Raw genomic sequence first — 27,165 nt, 5'->3', positions numbered from 1 at the left:
TCTATCTCTGTATCATTCCCGAGTACCTAATCTAAAACTGTATATATTACTTAATAACATCCTTCTTTTTGGGATTATTGCATCAAATTTTAATTTCCTCACTCGAGTAACAGCATGTCATCTGGTCCGTCAGGGAAGAGCCGACAGAAGGGGAAAGAAATGGATAAACTACAGCGAATTTTTGCAAGCAGATTCCTATCAGCCCTTTGACTGGAATTAAGAAGTGCGAAATAGGATTTCTTGCTTCCAGAATCTGCTGTAGCAGCTTTCCACAGCACCCTTCTGCTCCCCCCACTCTGCCCCTCCTACTGTGACATGGAGCTCTGGTTTGCCTTTCAAGTCCTTAATCCTATAATTGAAGAAGAACAAAGAAAGAAAGAAGAGCGGCTACAGTTTCATTTTTATGTAGCCAGAATAGTGTGGCATAACACAAAAGCACTTTTTACATGCCCTTGTAGACCCTTTCCCCAGTCCCGAAGCACATTGCATTAGCAGGCAAAGTGGGAAGAGAGATTGCAATCTATTGCCTGCTCTTTCTTAAAATGTTACTTTGAGTGGGCTGTATGTATGCCACTTTAACTATAATAGACTACACAACTGTATACATTGTGCCCATTGAACTACTGGGAAAATTTAGCACCTGTGAAACAGTGTTTGGCAGAATAAGGTTGCTGACAGACAATAGTATTCAGAAGAGTTGGAAGGTGATATGATAGAGCCACTCTTTCCAATGGCCACTATTTCTCCCCCACCCCCGGCCCCTCTGTCTTATCTGGAAAAACAGGTTTTGCAAGTTATTTCAAACACTACAAAATCCTGTTTGACCACAGATATACTACTTTCCATGTATTGCTGTCTCCTGTCTGACTAATCGCCCTACCCTTTAGAACAGAACAGTATACTCATTCTACAAATGAGTGAATGGAGAAACAGAGATGTCATAATTGTCTTTCAAGGTAGGAGAAAGACAAGGAGGAGAGGAGAGCTGGTCTTGTGGTGGCAAGCATGACTTGCCATGCAAGTATGACTTGTCCCCTCAGCTAAGCAGGGTCCACCCTGGTTGCATATGAATGGGAATCTTGATGTGTGAGCACTGTAAAATATTCCCCTCAGGGAATGGAACTGCTCTGGGAAGAACATCTAGGTTCCAAGTTCCCTTCCTGGCACCTCCAAGATAGGGCTGGAAGAGATTCCTGCCTGCAACCTTGGAAAAGCCACTGCCAGTCTGTGTAGACAATACTGAGCTAGATGGACCTATGGTCTGACTCAGTATATGGCAGCTTCCTATGTTCCTAAGGTGTTTGGGGAATGCTGGGAAATTTAGCCCATCCAGCGCTTTCCTCATCTAGCTGTATGTAGGGCCCTCCCTCCAAATCCCTGTAAATGCCCTCCCTGGTCCCTGGCAGAGGACTGCTCCATGCGGAGGGAAGTGCTGCAGGCCTCCTCCTCAGGCTTGGATTGGCCCACAGGGCAACAGGGCATATTCCCGGTGCGTCCTACCTGTGTGGCACCTCTGCGCCCCAACTCCCACCATTAATGACCTATTCTGCTCAAAACCCGGTGCCCTCCCCACATACATTCCACCGCCCTCTCAGTGCCCCCAGTCTGGCCTTGCTCCTCCTCCTCCTCCCTGTGGGGCGACATGCATTATGATTTGGTCTCGACGCTTGGAAGCCAAATCTTTGCACAGTCCTTCTGAACAGGTTTGAGGATTGTTTTATTGCTTTCAGTTCCCAAACGCTTAAAAAAAGAAAAAGAAAGTAAGATTCTATATTCTGATCTATCATTCTTTTTGTGTAGAGGCCACTGCATTTAAGTCAAGGCCATGACTCGTGTGGTACTTTTCTAAGGGCACTAGTATAGTCTCATTAGTCACACCTGTGTCCAAAGACGGATCAGAATATAATGTGAGAAACAGAACGAATGGATGTGTTTCCAGGAGATGGCACCTGAACTTTAGAGTCTTTAAAGTCTTGCCATACCTGGATCTTCTCTTGGGGACAGGTGCTTAAATTGTGATCCATTAAAATGTGCTAGAGGGTCAATCTAGAAGTGAGATAGGAGTCCTGTGACTGGAATGCCTGCTGTCTTTCTCTTCTTCAAAAATCAGCCATGCTGGGGTGGGAGTGGGGAGAAATTTGGGTTGGGGCTGTGGAGTGGGACAAGAGGAGTTAACTTTTTGCCCCATACTGATTCCCTGACTTAAACACCTCCTTGAAACTGCTATTAGTTACAGTGGGGGGAACTTGCAGCCATAAATTTTCCTTTGCAGTGTTAATAGCAACTTCAGGGGAAGCGGTTTGGATCAGGGCTGAAGTGTTCAGGGAAAGAGTTAGCCCCTCTCCCCACTGCCCTGCCCTGACCGCATCACAATCAGACCCCTCTGTACTGTAGTTGCTTTCTGAAAAAGAAAAAGACACACAGATTTTGCATTTTTCTCATTCTTCATTTAAAAACAGCAGCGCTGTCAGTGTTCATCTAGACAATAGCCCAGGGGAGACGGAATCGGAGGAATTGGGGAAGTCAGCCCCAGCCTGGATCCTTTATCCCAACAACAACCCCCTGGATCCATCAGAACTGGAGCCAGCCACCCCCTTGGAGCAGTTCTGGAGCACTGGTGCTCCCAGGGTGGTTTCAGCCCCTTCCCTAGAGCCACCTTCATTGCCCTGGACCCAGGAGTGGAACATAAGTACAGCCCAGCTGGATCAGGCCCAAGGCCCATCTAATCCAGCATCGTGTTTCATACAGTGGCCCACCAGATGCCTCTGGGAAGCCCAGAGGCAAGAGCTGAGGGAATGGCCTCTCTCCTGCTGCTACTCCCTTGTAACTGGTATTCAAGGGCATCGTGCCTCTTAGGCTAGAGGTGGCCTATAGTCCTCAGACTACTAGCCATTGATAGACCTGTCCTCCATGAATTTGTCTAAGCCCCTTTTAAAGTCATCAAAGCTAGTGGCCATCACCCATGGCAGAGAATTCCATAGATTAATTATGTGCTGTGTGAAAAAGTACTTCCTTTTGTTGGTCCCAAAATTCCAGGCCATCAGTTTCATGAGATGGCCCCTGGTTCTAGTGTTGTGAGAGAGGGAGAAAAATTTCTCTCTGTCCTCTCCCTCTATTCCATGCATAATTTTATACCATCTGTACTATAAATATCATGTCCTCCAATAGTCCCCATACTCCCCACATCTATCATGTCTCCCCATAGTCACCTCTTTTCCAAACTAAAATGCCCCAGATGTTGTAGCCTTGCCTCACAAAGAAGGTACTCCTGGCCCCTGATCATCTTGGTTGCCCTCTTCTGTACCTTTCCCAGTATTATCTACAATGTCCTCCTTAAGATACAGTCACCAGAACTGCATGCAGTACTCAAAATGTGGCCACACCATAGATTTGTATAAGGGCATTATAATATTAGCATTTTTATTTGCAGTCCCTTTCCTAATGATCCCTAGCATGGAGTTGGCCTTTTTCACAGCTTCTGTGCACTGAGTCAACACTTTCAATGAACTGTCCACCATAACCCCAAGATCTCTCTCCTGGTCAGTCACTGACAGCTCAGACTCCATCAGTATGTATGTGAAGTTGGGCTTTCCCCCTCCAATATGCAGCACTTTACACTTGCTTACATTGAACCACATTTGCCATTTTGTCGCCCACTGACCCAGTTTGGAGAGATCCTTTTGGAGCTCCTCACAATCTGTTTTTGATTTCACTACCCTAAATAGTTTAGTGTCATCTGCAAATTTGGCCACCTTGCTGCTTACCCCAACTTCTAGATCATTTATGAACAAGTTAAGGAGCACTGGTTCTAGTACAGATCCCTGAGGGACCCCACTTCTTACTTTCCTTCATTGTGAAAACTCTCCATTGATTCTTACCCTCTGTTTCCTGTCCGTCAACCAGTTACCAATCCACAACTGAACCTGCCCCCTTATCCCATGATTGCTAAGTTTGCTCAAGAGTCTTCGGTGGGGAACTTTGTCAAAAGCTTTTTGGAAGTCCAAGTATACTATGTTAACCAGACCACCTTTATCCACATGCCTGTTGACAGTCTTAAAAAACTCTATATGTTTTGTGAGGCAAGACTTACCCTAGCAGAAGCCATGCTGGTTCTCCTTCAGCAAGGCCTGTTCTTCTTTATTTTGCCCTTAAGTATGCTTTCCATCAATTTATCCAGCACAGAAGTTAAGCTAACCAGCCTGCAATTTCCGGGATACACACACACACACACACACACACACACACACACACACACACGGCGGATAAATTTTTGAAAATCAGAGTTACATTAGCTACTTTCCAGTCCTCTGGTACAGAGCCTGATTGTAGGGACAAGTTACATATTTTTGCTATAGGTCAGCAAGTTCACATTTGAGTTCTTTCAGAAGTCCTGGGTGGATGATGGAGCTGATGTTGAGCTCTGAATCTAGAAGTGAAGCACACGCCTGGCTGCTCAAGGCTCCCTCCTGATGAGCTTGTGTGAGAGGAGGGCTACCCTTGGAACCCAGGAAGAGGCAGGGCTCCTGCAAGATATAAATGCCTTCATTTGTGGCCCACTCATTGCTGATTCAACAACTCCACTAGAAATCTCATACTGCCTTGTTGCCCCACATTCTGCTGCCCTGCCAGATGTAGGTTTGGGCACAGGCCCACATGAAAGGTAGCCAGTCCTAGCATCCTGCCCGCACTGCTCTGTTGTTTTCACAGCCCAGCTGAAAGAAGCTCATCACTGTACTGTAGCAGAAGTGTGAAAGCATTTGGACAGCAGCAGCAGCGGCAGCAATCCTACTAGGGAGCTGCTGGTTTCCTTTACTCTTACTGCCTTATACACACACAACATAAAATATTACATATTTGATACCCCAACATTCTAAACTGCAAGGAGAGAAGCCCAGTTCATATTTCTTCCTTTGGAGGTTATATGATCAGGTTGGATGGTGTGTTTTTATGTTGGCATGGCAGCTACTACTACCGTATAACAAACTTGTCCCTGCACATGTTCCTACAGTTCCTCCTTCAAGAGAATTTTCATGTTGGATAAATAGTGTTGATTCATGCTGTCTTTGCCCCAGAGGCTCAGTATCTCTCAGTTAATTCCTCTTTATAATATTTTTTCATCTACCTGTCAATGCTTTATTAGAAGCTCAAGGTTTTATTAAAATGGATCTAAGTACATCCTCTCTGTTTCCCAAGTTTCTCCAGGAAGTTTCTTTCTCTCTCTCTCTCTCTCTCCCTCCCTCCCTCCCTAAAAGTAGGTGTGCATTTAACTAAAGGCTATTGGTAGTTTCTCTCTGTGTGTCCTTTTTGTTTGAGCCTTGCAATGGAAGGGTTCTTCTGTGTTCCTCCAAAACTGCAACATCCACAGTATTGCTGGTGAGCCACTAACCCTTCTTGGGGGAGACTAATGCAGGCATTACACCTACCTCTTGATATCTGTGTTTGTTTGTAAGGCATATAATGTCTTTTCCACCTCAGAAATCTACCTCATGAATTCTATGATCTGGCATGCTAGGTTTCTTTCTTGGCATTGTGATAGCTTGCATTATGATCACATGAGCTGCTGCTTGGCCATCTATCTAGGCTTATACATCTCTTCAAGTATTGGTGTCCTTTGTGTGCCTGAGCAGTTATAAGCAACAGTGCCATTATGGACAAACACAAAGTACATCCTCCTGAACAAGTGATGCATCATGGGACATCTTTCAGAGAAAAGTGGGGGCGGGGACCCTTAGAGTCTGTGCCTTTCACAACCATACTTATCATACAACAGTGTGCAGCCCTCAGAGATGTATTTTTGGAAATGGAAAGGGCTTTTGGAGGCAGGGGAGAGAAGCGGAAAGTGCAATGCACACACTGCATTGCAGAAAAAGCCTTCACCACAGGTACTCTCCAGCCTCTTTCCCATGTGGAGCCCCTTTTCTGCTCTTGAGTCACTGAGTAATGTCTGGGCCACCAGTTCTGACATCATGTCTGTTAAGCAGCTCTGCCTTCTCTCCAGAACTCATTAATATTTCGCCATCTTCTCCAAGCAACAGACCTTTCACTTCCTTGACCTTTGTTTTGTTGTAGACACAGTTTTTGGCATCTCTCTCAAGTTTCAGCTTGTTCACAGCCTTCGCTTTCCTGACATCATCTTTGCAGGTTCAGGTCACTCTCTGGTATTCTTCCTTTATTTCGTGCTCTTCCTTCCATTTCTGCTACATGCCCCTTTTGCATTTCTGCTGTTCAGTGAGCTCTCTGTGCATCCACAGTTATTTCTTGAGGTGTTCCTCATTTCCTTCCCATGGAAATTGTTTGTGAAGGTGCCTTCAATATCTCTATTTTCAGAATATTCCAACCCTCTTCAACTCCTTTCTCCTTTAGGATAGCTAGCCACGACATTTTTCTCTGAGTTTATTATAAACAGGTTTCCTGAAATCCAGGGTACTTGTCTGACTTCCTTCAGTCTTCCCTCCCCCCAGTATCATTAATTCTAAGGTGGTGTCTTCACGGTTTCTCTCAGGGGTTCTCCTGCTTTTATGATGATGCAGTGGTGGTAGAGGATGAACGGGTTGCTCACTCATCTTCTTCCTGTGGTTCCAGGCATTATATGAAGGGGGTAACTGTGCTTTTACCCTGCTGAGAAATGCATGAACTGTATCTTCACTGGGAGAACACTCTCTTCTCACAGGAGAGATGCATACATTTCCACTTTGTGTGATACCTGCAAGCATGGGGAAAGGAGTCAGTTGCATATCCTGTTTTGCCACTCCAGTGTCATGCATGAATCAGTTAATAGCCATGATTTGTAACAGAAACCAGCTATGGACAGATGCACTCATTTCTGACCTGAGATGAAGGTTTCCTTGCCTTTTCCATTTCAATAACATCATGATCCCAATGTGGTTCTCTATATAAAAATAATAGGCTTGTTCACACAACCATAAGAGAGTAGATTGGCGGGAAGGCAAATTCCTACCCTGTGCCTCTCAGATGATCAGAACTCCTGTTTGAGTCTACTTTCTGAACCCCAGGACAATTGGGCTGCTGCACGTTCTGGTATTTTAAACAATGGAGCTGGGACCTCTCTAATGTGCAAGCAGTAGAGTGGCAGCCCTCAGTACTGCAGCAACTCTGCTCTGCCTGGTCCCTCTAGCCACATAACTCTTGGATAAAGATGGTTGTCAGCTGCCAGGAGCTATATAAAGCCCGGATCACACACAGATGACCAAAAACTGTGATAGGACAGCTGCAGTTTCTGTCCTACATCAAGCTGTGTAGCTAGGGGAGAGGGGGCCCGTGTTCACCCCTCTTCTCAGTGGCCCCTCAGATTGAGGGAGATAATAAAGAAAATAGGGAGGGTTGGAGCTGGGGGGCCCACTGGAGCTTGGGGGCTCAGGTTCTTTGAATTCATCCGCTCAGTTATGGCTATGCCCCTGCCTTCATTGGTTAGCTGGGTAGAGGATCTGGGTTACCCAGAGTTGGAACAGCTGGGTTGGGTGGATTCCCATGGGTCCAGATTTTTTAAAAAAAGCTGTGTTTACTCTTTTCAACCCAGGTTTTATGGTCGTGAGAACAGCCCTAGTGTAAAGTAACCAGAAACAGAAGGTGGCAAAAGCAGTGATTTATCAGAAGAGGAATTGTAGGAATCAGAGCAAATAAGGATAGTATAAATCAAAACTTTGTGACGTTAGAGCTGATTTTGCATTCCATCCCTAAATAACAAATTACAAATAGTATTTCAGTGGAACACATGCAAACTCAGCAAGCAGTTGATATGTGCAGTCTTTGTCTTGGCGAAGTCTGATCAGCGACTTGATTTACTTTGATGCTTAGAAAAGTTTAGCAACTTGGACAATGACAGGAATGCTGCTGGATGAAAACTCATAGCAAATATGATGGAATGTGTGCTGGAGCCTATTTGAAGGACTTATGCCATGTCAGTGGTGATACTGAAGAAAGTTTAGTTCTCTGCCAGCGCTGTATCCACATGGTGTAGATCAGCTGTTTCTAGTGGCAAAAACTTCATTACAAGCTGTCTCTTGTGGAGATGGGAAGGTGTCCCTCAAGAGCTCACTGTGACCAATTTTAAGCCACTTGTATCTATTCCGAACTGATCTTCAGGACCAATTGGACCTTGCAAGCTTTGCAAAGATCCTTGCAAAGTTTGCAAGAAGCACAAGGAAAAAAGAGGAGGCTGCTGGCAAACTTTCGTCCTCCTAGCCCCCCGTGGCACTTCCAAAGCTTCCAAGGGCCAGTTATGAAATGGAACTGGGCCCCAGCAGTGTCATGGGGCAAGGCAGCATTTGGAACCCTTAGGCACCACCATACCTTGCCATCATACCTTGGGTGACTCCCAGGCCTGAGACACATTCATCCGTCCAAAGCAGTGTTCTGGATTATATTGCAAATTTGGGCATAACCCTTCTCAAGAAACCATGTTACCAAGCAATCTGGGCAGTCTCTTTCATAAAATCTTAGCACAATGTTGTATTCCAGAGAAAGCTCTTATTTCATAAGGCGCTTTAATGGAGAGAAAAAGCAGGTAAATAATAGCATATACATTTGCAAATTACTAAAGATTACTAAAGTAGGGTCATTTTTTCCTTTTCTTGGCTTATATGAGCTGCCAAGCAGTGCTTCAGAATCTTGGCATCACGAAGAGTCTGAAATGGCACTGAGAATATTGTTTCTAGGCCAGCTAGCCCTGGAGCAGCTCAAGCAAACCCACATATCTCCTATCCAGGCATTAGGTAAACATAAGAGAGCACTGACAGCAGCTGTCCTGCCTCTTTTCAGCCTAAAATCTCCAACCGTATCAGACGTCCATGCCCTCAGTGCCCTGGACCAATTAGAGCCAGGCAACTTATTGATGAAGACAGGCAGTGGCGCTGGGCTATCACAATTCCACTTTGTAACAAAGAAAGACTTAACCTATTAATTGAGAATTGCAGCAGGTAAAAGTAGGCTAAACAGAATACACAAACTCCCTAGGAGTTCCTAGTCAGGGAAAGGGGTGCAACTTACCAAACACTGTGTGGGACAAACCAGATTAGACAAAGGAGATTCAGCAACATACTTCTAACTGATGTTATTTGCAATAACTTTGGGATAAATAGTTGGAATAAGCAGCTATTTAGAGATAGCTTTGCTATCTCCCAAAACAGAGTTTGATGCATTTAAAATGGCAGTTGGTCACATCAAGCAGGCCAAATATTAATGACCATAGCCAGGGTGTTTTCCACACAGGGCTTTTAAAGCCCTTTAGCTCGCATCTCCTCTGGAATGGAGGATGTGTATACATATATCGGCCAGATTTATCCTGAAGTCCCTGCAAGCTATTGGGGAACACTTCACACACAATTTGGGTTTTTCACTGCACAACAGAGTGCAGCCCGATTTACATCTGAGGTAAAAAATTCCACTTTTTTGTGTCATTTTTGGGGGGACAACTTTGAGTTTGCAGTAAAGCCTTGCAGTAAACCCGCAATAAAGCCTGCTGTATGAAGAACACCCAAGTTAAGATCAGGTTCATCACAGGCATCTCATCTTCTATTTTGCCTAATTCTTTTAAAAATCCATCTAAGGTAGTGGGCATCACTGTCGAAGTGAATTCCATGAATTAACATGCCTCTGAGCTTTGTTTGCCCAACTCATTCATTTCAGTGGGACTTGCACGGAAGAAGCTTCTGCACTGCACTCAGTGTTCTTCTTTGATGAAGAAGCTATTGATGCTCCTTATTTGTGATGGCTTAATAAAGTCTCCCAAGCACTGCATAGATTAATATATGTTCTATATAGGGACAAAACTGAATTGGGATTCAACAGGAAGGTTACACAAAGAAGAAAGCCCTATTCTCTTTTACAATGGCATCAGAAGTACTAAACTTCTGTTTCCAACAGTGATCATAACACGCAGCACTCACAGAAGTGTTGGCTTGTTAAGATAAAGCTGTCACATAAATATTTACAGAGCCATTACTATTCCTACACCATCACTAACCCCACCCTGCTCAGCAGCTGCCTCCCTTTTGAAATGTGTTGCACGGTTTGTGACACTTATCATTCTAAGCTGCTCGCTCTCTTTTGACAAGTGATGAATGAACCGTTAGATGGGCCATGCTTTTACCCAGTGCCTTTTGGAATGCAGGAGCACTTTAGTTTACAAATGAGATGCCAGGATTTCATACTTCTCCCACGGGAATGATAAATGTAAAGTGTAGCACATTGGGGACGTGATCACTAAATCTTGTACATAGAATTCTTTCCCTACATATTGCTTTCTCCATTGTCCCCTTCAAATCTGTTTATATACATCCCTCTCAAATTCTTTCTAGCCCAATGCTTTGACTGGGCAGTGTACATTGAAGACACTGGGTCCAACATATATTCATGTCTCCAGTTACTGCTCCTATAGTTGCATGTTGCTATATTTACCTGAATTCAAGACTAGTTTTTTCCCCAAGTTTTTTGATATTTGAAATTGAGAGGTCATCTTAAATTTGGAGTTGAGTCTAATTTTCATCCCTGAGGACGTTTGCTGGTTGTTTACAAAGTGGCAAATACTTCTGTGTTGCAGAGAGCTGATTGCTTTAGAAAAATAGCTAAGCACTTGCCTAGGAGATTCCTTGGAAAGGAATTGCATCCTCAAATATAGGTTGCCTCCTTATAGTCAGAAGGTTTCTGAGCAGCAGAGTGTACAAAGGGGGAGGGGGAGTGATTGTTGCTGATCTCCCCTGCTCCCAGAAGTTCTCTTTGCCTTCCAGAAATGTGTCCCTGAGGGTTGTGTGGCCCTCAGGGACCAATTTCTTGAAGACAGAGTACTTCTGGAAGCAGAAAAGATAAGACAAAATAGCTGTCCCCATCCCCATTCTCATGCTCTGCTCCTCAGGAAGCTTTTTGCTGTGAGAATACATCCTCCTTTCTCTGTGAGGATGCAGCTCCTGCTCTGTCCTCAGAATGCTGCTCTGGATGTCAGCCAGTGTTTTAAAGACTACTGTAGCTAAACTAAGCCATTAGCTAGAAGGAATACCCAGAAATTTGTACATGACCACATTACATTTTAAAAATTTGATGACTGACATGAGGAAAACTACTCAAAGTGGTCCCATTGAAATTAAAATAGGGAGGACAAGTAACGTATCCTTTTAATTCCAATTCGACTGCTTTGAGTAATTTCCCTTATGTAGGCCATTCATTTTTAAAAAATGGGCAAGTGTGCAGAAATTGTATATGGCTATATGAGCACTCAAACCATTAATAATTGGTCTATGCACTCTCTACTTCAAGTGGTAGTGAATCTCCAAATTTGCAGGCAAATGTCTTTCCCAGGCTTGGTAGAAGAAATCCTTAAGTGGAGATGACAGGGACCTAATACAGGACTTTATACATGCAAAGGATGTACTCTGCTGTGGAGCGATGGTAAATTTTGAATGAACCAGCTATCTAGATTAATGAGGGATGGTAAATGTAAGTGACCTGTAGCCTCTGTAGCTGTATTTACTGGTTTGGAAAACATAATCACTGCTGGTGATTTAGAAACTCTTATTACTGTTAGAAGCATGGTTGTAGCTGCTGCTTTATGTTCAAAGGTCATGTACCAAGGATTAGTTAATGCCTTCAGATTAATGTGAGCACATTTTAAAAGTGCCCCCACAATGCCAAGATTACAAGTCTATGGTTTCAAAGAATGTTCAGAGTGTTAGAACTCATTTAATATTTTCTGCATACATACCACTGAGGGAGCCAAATGTGAAAGTGTAGATAACAATGACTTAGGCTGTTTTTAAAAATGTATATAAGATGACTGCTTTGGGTCATTCACTGATCTTTGGGTCACTCTCACAGGAAGGCACACAGGTGTGCTTATACTGAAGTAGAAAGAAGATCAGAGCAGGATCCCTGTTCCATGTCCTGGATATCATATCACGTGTCAAAGCATGCGTTAGTACAGAAAACTTTGTGGTTTGCAAAGCAAGCAAGCAAGCTAATGTGGTTAGGCACTCTTTCAGGGAAAGGGATCTTCCAGATAGTTAAATCACAGTCACAGCTCAATTTCAGTCAGGGTCTTTGAGTCAAACTAGACATGATGTGACAGCCATGTCTGTTTTATCCACACAACTGCCTTATTTACATATAATATCAATGTGTGTATGGGGGCATTTATTATTTCGTGTTTACACAGTCCGACAGGTGTTATTGACTGGTTTGTTTTATCCAGACATCGAGTCCTTCCCAAGGACCTGGGATGGCTGAATTTTATAGTCAATGTTGTTGCTGTTATTATTATAGATATCGTCGCAGAATATAGGCTGTTCCCAGTAAAGCTGCTTTTTGTAATTGGCTGATGGTGATTTCTGTGGCCCCTATGGTGTTGAGGTACTCTTCAAGGTCTTTTGGAACTGCACCCAGGGCGCCAATTACCACTGGGATTATTTTGGGCTTTTTCTGCCACAGCCTTTCAATTTCAATTTGTAGATCTTTGTATTTGGTGATTTTTTCTATTTCTTTTTCTTCTATTCTGCTATCCCCTGGAATTGCTGTGTCGATTATTTTAACTTGTTTTTCTTTCTTCTAGACTATAGTTATATCTGGTGTATTGTGTGGCAGATGTTTGTCTGTTTGTAGTCAGAAGTCCCATAATATTTTTGCATCTTCATTTTTACAACTTTTTCAATCTTATGGTCCTACCATTTTTGGCTACAGGTATCTTGTATTTTTTGCAGATGTTCCAGTGTATCATCCCTGCTACCTTGTCATGCCTTTGTTTGTAGTCAGTCTGTGCGATCTTTTTACAACAGCTGATTAGGTGGTCCACGGTTTCATCTGCTTCTTTACAAAGGTGGCACTTGCTATTTGTTGTTGATTTTTCGACTTTTGCTTTTATTGCATTTGTTCTTAGTGCCTGTTCTTGTGCAGCCAGTATTAAACCCTCTGTTTCTTTATTCAAGTTGCCATTCTTAAGCCATTGCCAGGTCTTGGTGATGTCTGATTTTCCACTTATATTGTGCAAATATTGACCATGCAGTGGCTTCTTTTTCCATTTTTCTGCTCGGTTCTTGACTTGTTCTTTCTTGTAGGCCTGCTTTGTTTCATTGGTGTTGAATAGTTTCGCATTATTGACCATTTCAAGTGCATCTTCTTCACTGTCCTTGATGTATTCTTCAAGGCTTCTTTTCTCCTCCTCTACTGTTTGATGGACTTGCAGCATTCCTCTTCCACCTGAGCTGCGAGGGAGGTATAGCCTATCGACATCACTGCAGGGGTGCAGAGCATGATTGATGGTCATTATTTTCCTGGTCTTATGATCTAGCGTCTCTAGCTCTGCCTGGGTCCAATCTATTATTCCTGCAGTGTATCTGATAACAGGTATAGCCCAGGTGTTTATGGCTTGTATGGTGTTCCTGCCATTGAGTTTGGACTTTAAGATTCTTCTAACTCTCCTGATGTATTCACTTCCAATTTTTCTTTTAACTTCAGCGTGTGCAATGTTATCAGCCTGGAGAATGCCCAAGTATTTGTAATGTTCTTTCTTTTCCAGGTTCTTGATGTTGCTTCCATTGGGCAGTTCTATTCTTTCTGTTTTTCTTATTTTCCCTCTGTTCATTATTAATGAGCACACTTGTCTAGTCCAAACTCCATTGCTATATCGCTACTGAATATACGGACAGTGTTTAGCAGTGATTCGATTTATTATTTATTTATTTATTTATTTATTTACATAAAATGGAGTGCTTGGGTAAGGAAGCTCTATCCTGCCCTTTCTCATCCTCCTTGCATTGCACATTTTCCTCCCTAGCCCAGTTCATTTTTGGCATCAGAACTAGATTGGGAGGAAATTGCTTGACCAAATCAAGTCCATTTATTGTGATGTTGCAATTTGCCTTTGTCATCTTAAGTGGCACAGTGGGGAAATGCTTGACTAACAAGCAGAAGGTTGCTGGTTCAAATCCCCGCTGGTACTTTATTGGGCAGCAGCGATATAGGAAGATGCTGAAAGGCATCATCTCACACTGCGTTGGAGGAGGCAATGGTAAACCCCTCTTGCATTCTACCAAAGAAAATTGCAGGACTCTGTGGGCGCCAGGAGTTGAAATCGACTTGACGGCACACTTTACCTTTACCTTTCATTGGCCTTTATACAAAGTCCACCATAAAACAAGAAAACAAACCTTACACATTGAGCAATATGAAGCCTTGCAAATTATCACAAAAATCATGACACCAGGGAAATATTGACAACTCTATAATGGTCCACAGTAATCCATAGCATTTTCATTCTCTTTGGAAAGCACTAGTAGTGCTTGAACAATAAATGTTGCTGTCCTAAATGTAACATATTTCATAGCATCCTTTAGCAAAACCAGCAGCTTATCTTGAGCATATCCCATCTTTGAAGCAAACAATGGATGGATGTACTTTGCATGGAGGTGTTTGTACAGCTCACGTTCAGATATAAAATGGTTGAGCTCTTCAATTGACTGGAGATTGCAAAAGCATACTTTGTTTCTTCTAGGGCCCTACTATTGTGCAATTCCACTCTACCATTCTGCAAGAGGAAGAATGTTCAGTCAGACTTTGAAAAAGGCTCTTCTTAGTTTCACATGTTAGTTTCACATGTTAGCTCCCTTACATTGCTTAACCAAATAGAGCAAAGCAGAGAAAGGTGGAGGAGGGAGTATATTTTCACTCCTCTCACCAGTGTGTACCATTTTATGGAAAAACCAAAAACTCCCCACCTCCCCTTTTTTATATGTCATTAGCGAAAACTCATGAATAAATGCACTTGGTTGCCCTGAAATGTCTAGTTTGATCCTTACCTTATAAAGCAGAATGGAACGGGATGGAATCTTTTTTTAGTCATTAACCAGACTAAAATACAACACAATAGATAAGTCGTAACCTCCAGCAATCATGATTCTGCCAGTACTTTCTTACCAAACACCATTTACAATATAACAATACATAGCAGAGTCAACCGCCTTGGTGGAAACATTAATATCACTGTCAGACAAAAGGAGAGACACATAAAAGGCCAATGACCTACCTGGGAATCTAGACAAGATAGGTGACAAAAGTGCCAGCCAAATATCTCTATAAAATAAACCGTGAAGCAACATATGATCAATTGTCTCAACCGCTCCTGACTGACACGGGCATACCCTTTGAGCAAAAGGAATACTGAGATAGCGACCCTCTAAGAGAGCTGAGGGCAGCGCATTCAAGCGTGTCAATGCAAATGCCCTTCTCGATTTGCCAAGAACAAGCTCATGTAAATATTTAGTTGGTCTATGCGGGCGCATTGCATTACCAAAGAAAGGTAAATGTCTGACTTGGGCCCTGTTTTCCTGAATCACTATGTCCCAAATCCGCTACCTAATTATCTCCTTGGAAAACATAATGGCTAATATATAGTGGTTAGTTCAGTTGCAGCTAGCCAGTTAACAATGGCAATGCAAAAATGTTTTAAATAAATAAGTGCATGCTCGTGTATATGCGGCAGAAAAAGAGAGCCATCATTCTGATATAATCAGCTAATGTCTCAGATTTTTGAGAAAGAAGTATGTCCAGTGTTTAGAAAGTTGAAGATCTTGCAAATTTCTGTTGAAGTGTTAGTAACCTGTAATGCAAATGCTGTTAAACTCTGTTAAAATGGTCTAGATTTCCCAAGTTTGCAGATGCTTACCTCCAAGTTTTGGAATTCCATACAGTGTTCCTTGTAACAAGTATTCCCAGATGTTGTTGACTACAGCTCTCATAATTTCCAGCCAATGGCCACTGCAGCTGAGGATGCTGGGAATTGTAATCAGCAATATCTGGGAATCCCTGTTACAAGGAACACTGATTCCACAATCTTCTCCAAGATTGCTATTAACTGAAGCTGAAACTCTCCCTGTGATATTTAGTGAACATCTACTGAAGAACAGCCATGTTCTGAAAATTCAGAAAGGAGATATTTGTCCACTTTCCTGTATTAGTACCTGTAGATGAGAGATGATTGAGCTACGTTTCATCTTCCTAGTTTACCTGGAAGATGGTAAGAATATTGGGGTATTTATTTTCTATTAGAAGCAGCTATTTCTATATGATGCACCTACTATGTTTGCATAGTGTCCTCCAAACAACAACAAAACACCAGCAACTGATGCCTAAAATAATTATAAAGGAAAGGCCGGCTAATAAGACATTTCTATAAGAGACAGAAGTGTAGTGACTCTGTCTGACCTCTGACCTTCAGCTGATAAATTATGACATTGGTTTGATTCTGCCAAAGCAAATGTGTGCTCTTGCTGTCTCATTAGACTGCAAATGCCACTGTTGACACTTTCTCTCAGCCTCTTTTTCCTGAGCCTCAATAAACAGAGGAAAGCAGAACAGCCTAAAGTCATAAATGTTGTGTTCACAATACATTAATTATTATTATGTGCATAAATGTGGGCATTTGTTGTGTAACTATGACCCCAGTTGTAAATTTGGAGCTTTTATGCTGAAAAGATGTGACTAAGGGGGAAAGGCCTCATCCAGGAACCATGGTCTGTATCTCATGGATTCCTTGCATACTCATATAGTCCTATGTAGGCAGGGCCTTTCCAATTCACTTCATTGTTGTTGACACATAACTAAAGCTGTCTTTGATGCAAATGAGGCAAACCCTGCTTGTGCAGAGAGCACTTTATTTAGAGGACTCAATGGCACACTTTACCTTTATAAAACATTGCATTTATGTGTATGACTCACTTTCTTCCCACTCTTTTTGCATTGGCTTAGCAACAGTCATCTGACCCAGCCAGTCAGATATTTGAAGTTCCATATTATGCACTGATTCCTGTATGAAGTTTCATTCTAATCATAGTTGCCTGAACTTACCTGAAAAATCTATTAACCTGATCATGGATTGGATCATAATTCTCCTTCTCCACCCTATCCAGTTCTAACCAATATCCTGCTTTTCTTAACAAGCAATTAAAATGGACTGTTAGAAAGTGTAGCCTATCAATTGCATTTGCAATTAATTTTTCTTATCTATTTTTCTGAATGAGTGTGGCTTTTCAGTGGAAGCAGGGAGTGTGGGAGCATTAGAATGGAACTGAAAACATGTTACTTACTTCTCAAGTATTCCTCATCCAAAGAATAATGGAGAAACAAACTGCAAGGTTTCCTCTTGCCCCCAGAAGAGCATCTCTGTATTGTGGATTGCTGGGCACACTACCAAAAAGAAAGAAAGAAAGAAAAAGCAGCAGCCTTATTGAGACAGTTATCTTTGGGTTGCTGGTAGGATGGGAATTACAAAGCAGAATAAAACATGCTGTTTTTCCTGGCTGGTGGTGGGCGGCGGGGCGGGTGGGCAGAAAAAAGAGGTATTGTCCATAAATTGCTTCTGCATTTTAAATTTGTAGTTGCTTCTCATCACTTCTGCTGAGATTTCTCTGTTTCAGCTTCCAGAATAAAGTGACCCAAGTCAAAAACAAAGCTCCAAACTAATAGCCACATTCACCTTGGTGACCTAGTTTCAGCTCCATCTCACTGGCTACATGATAAGTGACATTGAAAATGGTCTTGGTGTTCTCTTCAGAATCCCTCTGGAATTCTGCCCACTAAAAAAAAACTACCATCCAATTCCTCTCATGTCTACCCACAAGAACATGGGTGCCACATCAAGACCAGTTAGTGTCATCATGAAGGTTATAGGTCAGGATTGAAATTTGCTGGAACAGCTGTGTAGGGGAGTGAGACTTGAATTTAAAGAGACAATGTAGAGTGAAACACCATGGTGAAACTGCATTGGGAAGGTTTGCTCTGGGAATTCCACATGCCTTTTGTAGTCCTTGTTCACCTCACAGATAGCCCACTGCTAGGTAAATTAAACCATTTCAAAGAGTCCTGGCGGTGGCTGTTCTCTCTATAGCTGCGAAACTTGCAACTTGCAGAGATTCTGAATACTTAACATGTGAGAATAAGTGTTACAATTTAGCAAAATAAATGTGAGGGGATTAGATATGGAACTACCCAGCAAGTATGATAAACAACATGGAAATGATACATTGGAAATTCAACAAGATCTGGAATGTTCCAATTCTCTTTTGCTTCCTTTGTTGTCCCTAGGGTACAACTGTGCGTATGATAACTGCAATTGACCAGGACAAAGGACGTCCGAGAGGTATTGGATACACAATTGTGTCAGGTGAGTCATAAAGGGACACTGCAAAGCAAGCATGATTGATGTCCACTTGGAGTGAAATGAGAAAAAGTGACCCGGTAACAAACTTTCAGCTACACCATCTGATCTTCATAGCAGAATCTCAAGGGTTACAAGTGCTTTATAACGTAAGTTGATAAACCATACCAATTCTGCCTATATTCCAACATCCTTCTCCTCTTCTGCTTTCCAGGATTCCTTTTGATAATCCTTTGTGGGCAATGGGCATCTTTATTCTTAGCAATGTGAATGAGTTCACCATACGATGTCAGTAACATTAGGTTTCAACAAATGTAATGTTAGAAGAGGACTTCATCTGTGAATAAGGGAAATAATCTTTGCCTTCCCCATAATAGCAGTTGTCTCATTCTGTTCTATTCCTACCCCAACTCTGTGACCTGTAATTATTTTTTAATGTCTTCTTTCAACATCTTAATATTGGTTTGTGCTTGAACTGAGGTTCAGGGGAAGATGCTGTGGTTGTTGCATCCCTGACTGGAGCTTTTAAGCCTGAATCCTTTGCCCATAAAGAATCAGGACACTTTATGTTCTTGAAAATTTCTTTTAACTTTATTCTGTAATAAACAAAGAAATAGTTCCAGACTGACAAATAATCCTGGAATAAAGTTTCACTCACAAATGCTGTGAATTTTCCATATTAATGTTTAAATTAATGCTGAACATTTCTGAGGGGAAAATATCCTGGAATTTCACAGCATTTGTAGTATTGTTGTCTGAAGAAGAAAAGATATGAATAGTAAAACAAAACAATAAAAATTTCATATTGTCCTAGAATATGTAATTTACAAAGTTTTTGTTTTGAGCTATGGGAATTTGCAAATTCTGATCTGAAGTCCATATTTCATATTTGCTTCATGTCCCCTGGAAAGTTTATTGGCCATATAATCTCTTCTTAAAAGAGATGGATTTGATATCACTATTATACATGTAGGCTAGCAGCCAGATTTCATATTTTATTCAATGTCATAGGAATATAGGAAGCTGCCATATACTGCGAGTCAGACCATAGGTCTATCTAGCTCAGTACTATCTACACAGACTGGCAGTGGCTTCTCCAAGGTTGCAGGCAGGCATCTCTTTCAGCCCTCTCTTGGAGAAGCCAGGGAGGGAACTTGAAACCTTCTGCTCTTCCCAGAGCGGCTCCATCCCCTGAGGGGAATATCTTACAGTGCTTACACTTCTAGTCTCCCTTTCATATGCAACCAGGGTGGACCCTGCTTAGCTAAGGGGACAAGTCATGCTTGCTAACACAAGACCAGCTCTCCTCTCCAGGCCCATGGCGGAGGCTTGGTCTACCCGTCTCACATGGCAGGTAGACCAGTCCTCCAAGGAAGGGCAATGTGCTAAGTCTGGAGCAGAGGCCTGGTCTATAGGGATGTGTGGACCGGTTCGGGGGTTTGGATCGAACCGAACCCCACCCCGGTTCCGTCTGGACTGGAACTGAACCTCCGGACTATTTTTAATTTATTAAAAATAAATGAAAAATATCTCTAGCCCCTTCAGGGGGCTTCCTGTAGGCCGCGGAGGGGGGGGGTGTCCTCAAAGGTTCCTTCTTCCCCCCTCCTGCCTCTTAAATCAATGCCGTGGCCTGGGGAAAAGCTTCATTTCGGGCCTCCAAAAGTGCACATGGTGGCCATTTTGGCCAACACCGCACATGCGTAAATGGCCTCTGCGAGGCCTGGCATGACCCAGGGCCTCGCAGAGGTGATATGCACATATGTGGCAGCCATTTTGTTTTTTCCAAAATGGCCACTGTGCATGTGCAAATGACCTGTGCGAGGCCCTGGGTCATGTCAGGCCTCACAGAGGCCATTTATGCATGTGCAGCAGCGGACAAAATGGCTGCCATGTGCACTTATGGAGGCCCGAAATGAAGCATTTTCCCAGGCCACGGCATAGATTTAAGAGGCCGGTGAGGGGAGGGGGAACCCCACAGCCTACAGGAAGCCCATGGGTATAGCAAGGTTGGAGTGGGCCCAGAGATGAGATTTTAAAATGCCTCTCCTCAAAGTCCAGGGCCTCTGCACACCCCAGGCCCCCATGGATTTAAGTCTGATATTTCAAAATAAGTATGCTGCCTGGAAATACATTTCACTGAATACACATACACACACACTTCACAGTATATAGTGATAGACATTGCATACTAAATATTTGTGCTACTTTTAATGCCTAGAACACACTAGAAACATTAATTATTAAAATGGGCCCCTTGCTGCAGGTTAGCAAAGGAGACTTTCAGCCATGGAGTGTGAGCCTATGTATGTTTTCTCAGAATTCTGAACAAATTCAGTAAAGTTTGATTCCAGGAGGTTTTTCACACAGGGCTTTTAAAGTCCTTTAACACACATCTCCTCTGGAATGGAGGTGCTGCATTCACATGTTGGCCAGATTGACCCTGAAGTCCCTGCGAGCTATTGGGGAGCAGTTCACATTCAATTCAGGTTTTTTACTGCTTGTTGGGGTATAGCCTCAGCCTAACCTACTTCACAGGGTTGTTGTGAAAAAGAAACTCAAGTATGTTGTACACCACTCTGGGCTCCTTGGAGGAAGAGCGGGATATAAATGTAATAATAATAGCCTGATTTATATCCAGAGTGAAAAAACAATCTACTGTTTTGCGTTGGTTCTTTGGGACAACTTCAATTTCGCATTGCTGTGTGTAAAAGTCCCAGGTAAGTGTGTGGAGAATTGTAGCCTCAGGCAGCAAATTTAACCACATTTAGCTGGAAGTACATTTCATTGAAACCTAAAGGACTTACTAGCAAGGAAAGCATGCCTATTTAAAAAAACCTCCATTGCATTCAACTGTGTAAGATCCTTCCCTGGTAAGTGCATATAGGGTTGCACATGCTCAGGGATGTAAACCAATCCAAACTAATTTGTGCTCCCAGCATATTTTGCTCCCTACAGAAGACCAGTAAGTCCCACTGAAGCAAGAAAGATAGGTGTTAAGAAATAGAGAAAAGAGCAAGAATTAGCACCATTCCTCGGGAGAAAAAGACGGGTGTGTGGGGGGGAGAGAATGAAGAATCTGCCTCTTCTTGGTAAAATTTTAAGATAGATGAGACATGCTGGGGCTCAAGGAGCTCCTGAAGTTTCTGAAGTTACCTAGTCTGTCCTAAAAGTCATTCTCCCTGCTGCCCAATGTGGAAGTAGGGCTGGTTGTGGTCTCTCACTGTTCTGAGATAAAGACCACTCTCTGCAGGTGCTCAGAAGCAGGGTCATCCCTAGTGGGGTGCGGGGCTGGGGGGCAAATCAGCATGTGCAGGGCCTCCTCAACATTTCATATCATTACAGAATCATACTGACTGATGACATGCAGTGTAAATAGTGTGAGTGAGGTTTTTGGACATATCCAACCAGCTTGGCATTTCTAAAGAAAAATAAAATAAAATAAAAGCACAACACATGCTTCACAGTTCTCCCTCAGACCTTATGGGTTGCAAAACAACTCGAACATCAGTGCATTTATAAATGAATGAATGAATATAAATATAATATTGATTGTTCCAGAAGTTTTTGGTTTTTTTAAAAAAAGCCAGAATATTTTCCAATTTGTTTTAAATTACATATTCCGTATCCGGGAGTGGGGGCCTGGGCAGAGGCTCTGCAGATGGATAAGAGCAGCCAATGCTGGCCACTCTGCCTGCGTCCTTTCTTTCTTCCTTCCTTCCTTCCTTCCTTGCTTGCTGCCTGGAGAGCTTCAGGCTTCAGCGAGGCCTACATGGAGTCCTCTCTGGAAGCCCCGCCCACCCGCTGATCAGCTGAGAGGCAGGGAGAGATGGAGCTCTAGCAGCTTGCAGGCTGCCTAGATTGTTGGCCAGGAGGGCGAACAGGGCAAGTGGCTGAGGGGCCTTGGGGCTGGGCAGGTGGGCAATGGGGAGTCATGTGACGAGTCTCTCGGGGGGCCCTCGAGACAGGGGGCCCAGAAACAACTGTCTCCTCTTGTCTCCTCATAGTTGCGCCCATGAGGACGCCCCACATAGAGGCTAGAGATATTTTTCATTTTTTTAAAAAAATTGTGAAACCAACCCCCCCAACCAGACTGGACCAGGCGGGGGGGAGTTTTGATGGGGGCTGGACCGAACTTGGCTGGTCAGGTTCGAGTCCAGTCCGGACTTGAACCAAACCGGGCCAGCCGGTTCTGTGCACACCCCTACTGGTCTACTCTCCACATGAGGCAGGTAGACCAGGCCTCCATTCTGGACTTAGTTTTGCACATCGTTTTGCACATCTCTAATATTTACTAGATTTCTGATAGCTGCTCACTGTACATCCTAAAACCTTCTATTCTCTCCAGCAGTTTTCTGTTGTGTTTGTTTACAGACCAACACAATATTGTTGCTAATGAATTTGCTTTGTCCCTAATATTACAACTCTTGTTTCTAAACTGTTCCTTTCTTATAGCTTTGTCCTTTTTTGTTATATACAGCTTGTATCATTTAGCTAGTTTGGGTGTGAATTCTGTTCTTGTTGCTAGCATCTTCAGATTTCTTAGTGTCTTGTTTGGCGGGGAATTCTCCTATCAGCATTGTCAATAACGGAAGTCTTAATATAAACAAGAAGGATCTGTGTACAGCTAGCTATATTCATCGGCTGACATTCCAATTAACAGACAACTTAACTAATGAAGCACTTCTAGACTAAGACAATGTGCGCACTCGTGTGTTGGGTTGTTCAATTTTTGCCAGTTTCCCCTGTCCCTAGATTCCCAAACGTGGGTCCCTGAGGATGTGCAGCTCTTTCCATACTATAGCCAACTACTGCCTTATTTTAGAAGCTGCACTGGTGTAACAGGTGCTGTGGGACATGGCTTGGATAGTACAGGAGATGGGGTGTTTTCCCCTCAACATCACCTGTTCTTTTCAGAGCATTCAGCAACCTCTAAAGCTCAGGTTTACTATGTGCTTCAAACAATATTTTTACTGTTTCCTTTTCTTTACACAGACTTTAAAGGTTTTTCTCTCTCTCTTAAAAAACCCATTTCAGTAATTATAAATGAACTTGAAAAACGTTTTACCGCTGTGATAAATTTGTGGTGTGAACTGGTCTATGTTGTTACTTTCTTGAACCTCTGATCTTAGCCTAGTGGAGGTCATATTGTTGACATGCAATTGTTGACATCCAACATTTGCAACAGATCAGTTTTAAAGCCAATTTCTGAGGTGCTGTTTTCCCTTCTACAAAACAAAGTTGTCTTTTCTAGTCTGGCTTTGAGAAACTTAGAACTTTGTTGTGGCCCACATGCTGAGCAGAACAAGGGCTCCATCCTCCTTGGAAGCCTTGAGATGAAATGCACTTCCTCCGCAGCCCAATTCATGGGGAAGGGAAAGGGGAAGCTATTTTTGCTTATCTCCCTTCCTTGAAACAGTCCTTTCCGACTGCCAGAAATTTGGAGGGACATATTTCTGACAACAAAAAGGGCTTCTGCGTGGAGGGGAGAGAAGTGAAAATCATTTCCTGGCACACACACGCACACCCCATGGGGTGGGGGGCTGCAGAGCTAGTCCTCAGCAAGAGTCTCACCATGAGGGTGGAGACGTGTTCCACCCTCGTATTCTTGCACAATATGTGGGCCACTGTAATTGTGTGTGTGTGTGTGTGTGTCCTACTTTTTGTGTCTCGTGCTGAAGGACTAAGAACCAGTTCACTTGACAATTTGTACATGTTGAAGTTGACATTGATAGAAGTGCTTTTGTCATATTGAGCTGATCTTGTGAATACAGATCTGACCTGTTCACTAGGCAAAGGTAGGCGGTCACCTAGGGCACCAGTTCCTGAGGGGCACCACAGCTCTCTGGGTGGAAGTCGTGGGCAGGGCCTGCCTCCTACCTTGCCTCTGGCTTGCTTTCCTCCTCGTCCTCTCTTAGCTCACTCTGTTCCCATCTCCTCCCTGTCTCACTCTGCTCTGTTACTGCTGCAGCTACTCAGGCAGGAGCCTCCATCCTGGTTTCTCAAGTGCCCAGACCACAAACAGGAAGTGTGTGTGTGTGTGTGTGTGTGTGTGAGAGAGAGAGAGAGAGAGAGAGAGAGAGAGAGAGAGAGAGAGAGAGAGAGAGAGAGAGAGGGCTTGGCTGCAGTTGGGCTTGATTGGTCATGGAGGGAAGCTCCTCATAGAGCTATTAAAAGCTGCCTCTCAGTGAGATGGAGAAGTTTGTTGGCCCTGATTATGGCAGGCTCTGAACTGCTGAGGGGATGGAGGTGGTGGCAATTACAGAAGGAAAGGCATTGGGCAGGCCCCAAGCTCCTCTTTCCCCTCTCCCGTTGTGTCCCTAAACCAGTGTGGGCTAATCATTTGCTGGTACAATTTGTCATATCCTGAAAAATGTGGATAGAAAATGGAAGGAGGGAAAAGCGAACCAGGATATAGTGAATTTTGTTCTAGGCAGGAGTCAGACTATTTATGAGGCTGCTCCAACATGCCAGTATGAACAACGAAAATCAATGTTTGTCTGTGCAGATGAAGCTGTCACATAAGCTATTACTTTTCCATTCACTTCAGCACTGAGAACATTTTCCTGTGAATTATGGGGGTGCCTATGCAGTGCTGTTCCTGGCACTGGAGTGAGCAGGGAAGCCTCTGTGCAGCAGCTGTGCATGTATCAGAGCTTCTGTGCATGTAAGAGTGTGGCACCTTGGCTAGGGGACAAGATCCAGCCATGGCACGGAGGCCAAAGTCAGTCCTGAGTGGTTGAGCAGCAGAAGGCCAAGGGCCAGAGGGACAGTCAAGGATGAGCCAGAGTTGCTATCCAGTTGTAGACAAGCAAAGGGCTAGAGCCAGAAAGTGTAAGCAGGGCCAGGCTGGAGTTGAGTACCAAGAAAATCAGTCAAGCAGAGGCTGGGGTGCGGGGAGGCAAGTCAAAGATGAGATAAGTCTGCTTTGCAGCTCATACTATCAGGCTAGCTTAGGGGTATGCTGGGGTCTCCTGGCAGTGTTCAGTCTGGTATTGCAACACACTCCAGAGGGTGCTTCTGGTCCAAGAGGCTTTGTTCCCTCCAGCTTGCTGATGGGTCAGGAGGTGCGTGATACAGGGATTAAGGTGTGGGAGACTGGCTGCTTGGATATTTAATTCAAAGCATGCACACACACACCCCATCTTAAAAAGAACCACTACATCAGGACCACTGTGTGTGCTTCTTTCCCCAAATACATATCTGCTATTAGGGTTAAAAACTTCTATATAACAAAAGGAAAATGAGATTCTTAGGATCCCAAATTCTACATCTGTTATTAGATTCTGGGTAGAATTTTGCATACAAAATCAGAGGGGGAATACTGTGTGCTGAACCATGCTCTGTGAAGCAAATGCAGAAGCCTTATATCTAAGTCTTACATAGCCTGTTTTACTGTATTCTGAGTTATAGCAACCATGTTTATCAGTACTTTCTTTTAATCTGACCAAGGTAACAGTCCAGATCCCCCTATATCACCTATTTTTCAATAGATGTATTTCAAAAATAGCCTGAATATGCTTCTGGGAGATTTGTGTTCCTGCAGAGTAAGAGTTGGTCTCACACTCACACGTTATCAAAATAATTGCATTTGCTCATATACATCAATAACTTAATCACTGCCTCTGGGTCTATCATGTTGGGGAACCCACCTATCATCAGAGAAAATCATGCAGAATACATCAAAGTCACAAGTGATTAAGCTGTTTTGCATTTTCTCTTTGGTTTGTGTCTGCAAGCTAAAACTACACTTTTAAAATCTGCTTGAAACTAACAGATATTAACAGTTTTCAATAGTGTGGCACCTTTGTAGGCAGAGGAAGCGCTCAGCTGGCAGACTTTGCCGTGTACACTTTGAGCATCTGATTTTGGCATGTGGGAGATTAACTGTAGCATGCAGTGAATGTAGTTATTCACCACTGTGATCTAATGTATCAAGGGTCAGGCGGCTCAGCAGCAGCAAGTGGCTGTGCTCAGTTCCGCCCACGTGGTATGTGAGATTTCCCCAATGGTGTAACAGGTGAGGCGGCAGCAGAGTTAGGGAGAGATACTGATTGATCCCATGGATGTTGCCTTCATTAAGGAACTTGAGTTGCTCCTGCAGGATTCTGACAATCTCATAAGAGGAGGAACTCTTGTGAGATGGGAGTTTCTCTTCCCTAAAAGATTGTGCTGTCAAGCGCTAACACTCTAATTGTCTGAGCTCTACCAAGGCCAGTGATGAGGGAGCTGAACCAACACCAGTTTTTTATGGTTCCAAAGCAGGGGAGTGTCTATAATTGGTGGATGTGCGCTAAGAACACGAGCTGCCCTGGGCCTCCAAGAAGAGGGGCCACCACAGACCCCTCACCGGTTGTCCCTTGCTCACCTGCTGCTTCTACAGCAGTCCCGCTAAGCCCACAGTCCCCATGTGCAGCCTGGCTGGCTAACCTTTGCCAACCATAGTGCAGTGTAATGGCGTTTTGGCCTGGTGTCAAAAAAAGGAGGAGGCCCCTATGTGCAATTCTTGCTAACAGAGCCCTTCTGAGCTTGTTATGCTACTGTCACATAAGCTGAGGAGAAAGGCTCAAAAAGGAGACGGGGAAAGAAGGTACAGGAACCTTCTCCTTGCTCATACCTCATTCAGGCCACCAGCAAAGTGGGGAGCATCACATACAGCATTTTCCCTGTGCCAGGGATCTATCATTCTGTACTCTGGTTTTGTGCAGCTAGAAAAGGACCTCCTCTGCCATACCTCTAAACAAATGTGTCTGTGGCTCTCTCTTCCAGCAGGCTATTGAGTAGGGTATCTCAGAGATTAGTTCACATTCATAAAGCCCTGTGCTCTGCTGAATGGGTCAGCATAGATTTTGCAAAATGTTTTGGTATAAGTGCACAAACAAGTGTGGTCTGCTGGTGGCAAGCTTATTGTCAGTGTGGACACAGCTGAGCTTGCAACATAGAGTGGGATAAGTCTTCTAAGGCCAGATTTCGTGACACAGAAACCTAGTGATGGGACAAACATGAAAGGTTGC

At 43.5% G+C, this 27,165-nt stretch overlaps 1 protein-coding gene across 3 annotated transcripts in view; it reads left to right on the top strand.

The window, feature by feature from the left end:
- CDH23 (cadherin related 23) overlaps positions 1-27,165 on the top strand; it is an 846,530-nt gene that overhangs the window by 327,825 nt on the left and 491,540 nt on the right. For all 3 annotated transcript variants that reach the window (XR_008320257.1, XM_053312564.1, XM_053312546.1), the window contains one exon: positions 18,082-18,160. Coding sequence is in view for 2 of the 3 variants with exons in the window: in XM_053312564.1 (XP_053168539.1) it covers positions 18,082-18,160 (79 nt within the window). In the remaining variant the exon portion in view is untranslated. The remainder of the gene's footprint in view (positions 1-18,081; positions 18,161-27,165) is intronic.

The sequence above is a fragment of the Hemicordylus capensis genome, chromosome 3 (assembly GCF_027244095.1).
Source record: "Hemicordylus capensis ecotype Gifberg chromosome 3, rHemCap1.1.pri, whole genome shotgun sequence".
Taxonomy (NCBI): domain Eukaryota; kingdom Metazoa; phylum Chordata; class Lepidosauria; order Squamata; family Cordylidae; genus Hemicordylus; species Hemicordylus capensis.
The sequence above is the reverse complement of the archived record's forward strand: the minus strand, read 5'-3'. Positions and strand labels throughout refer to the sequence as shown.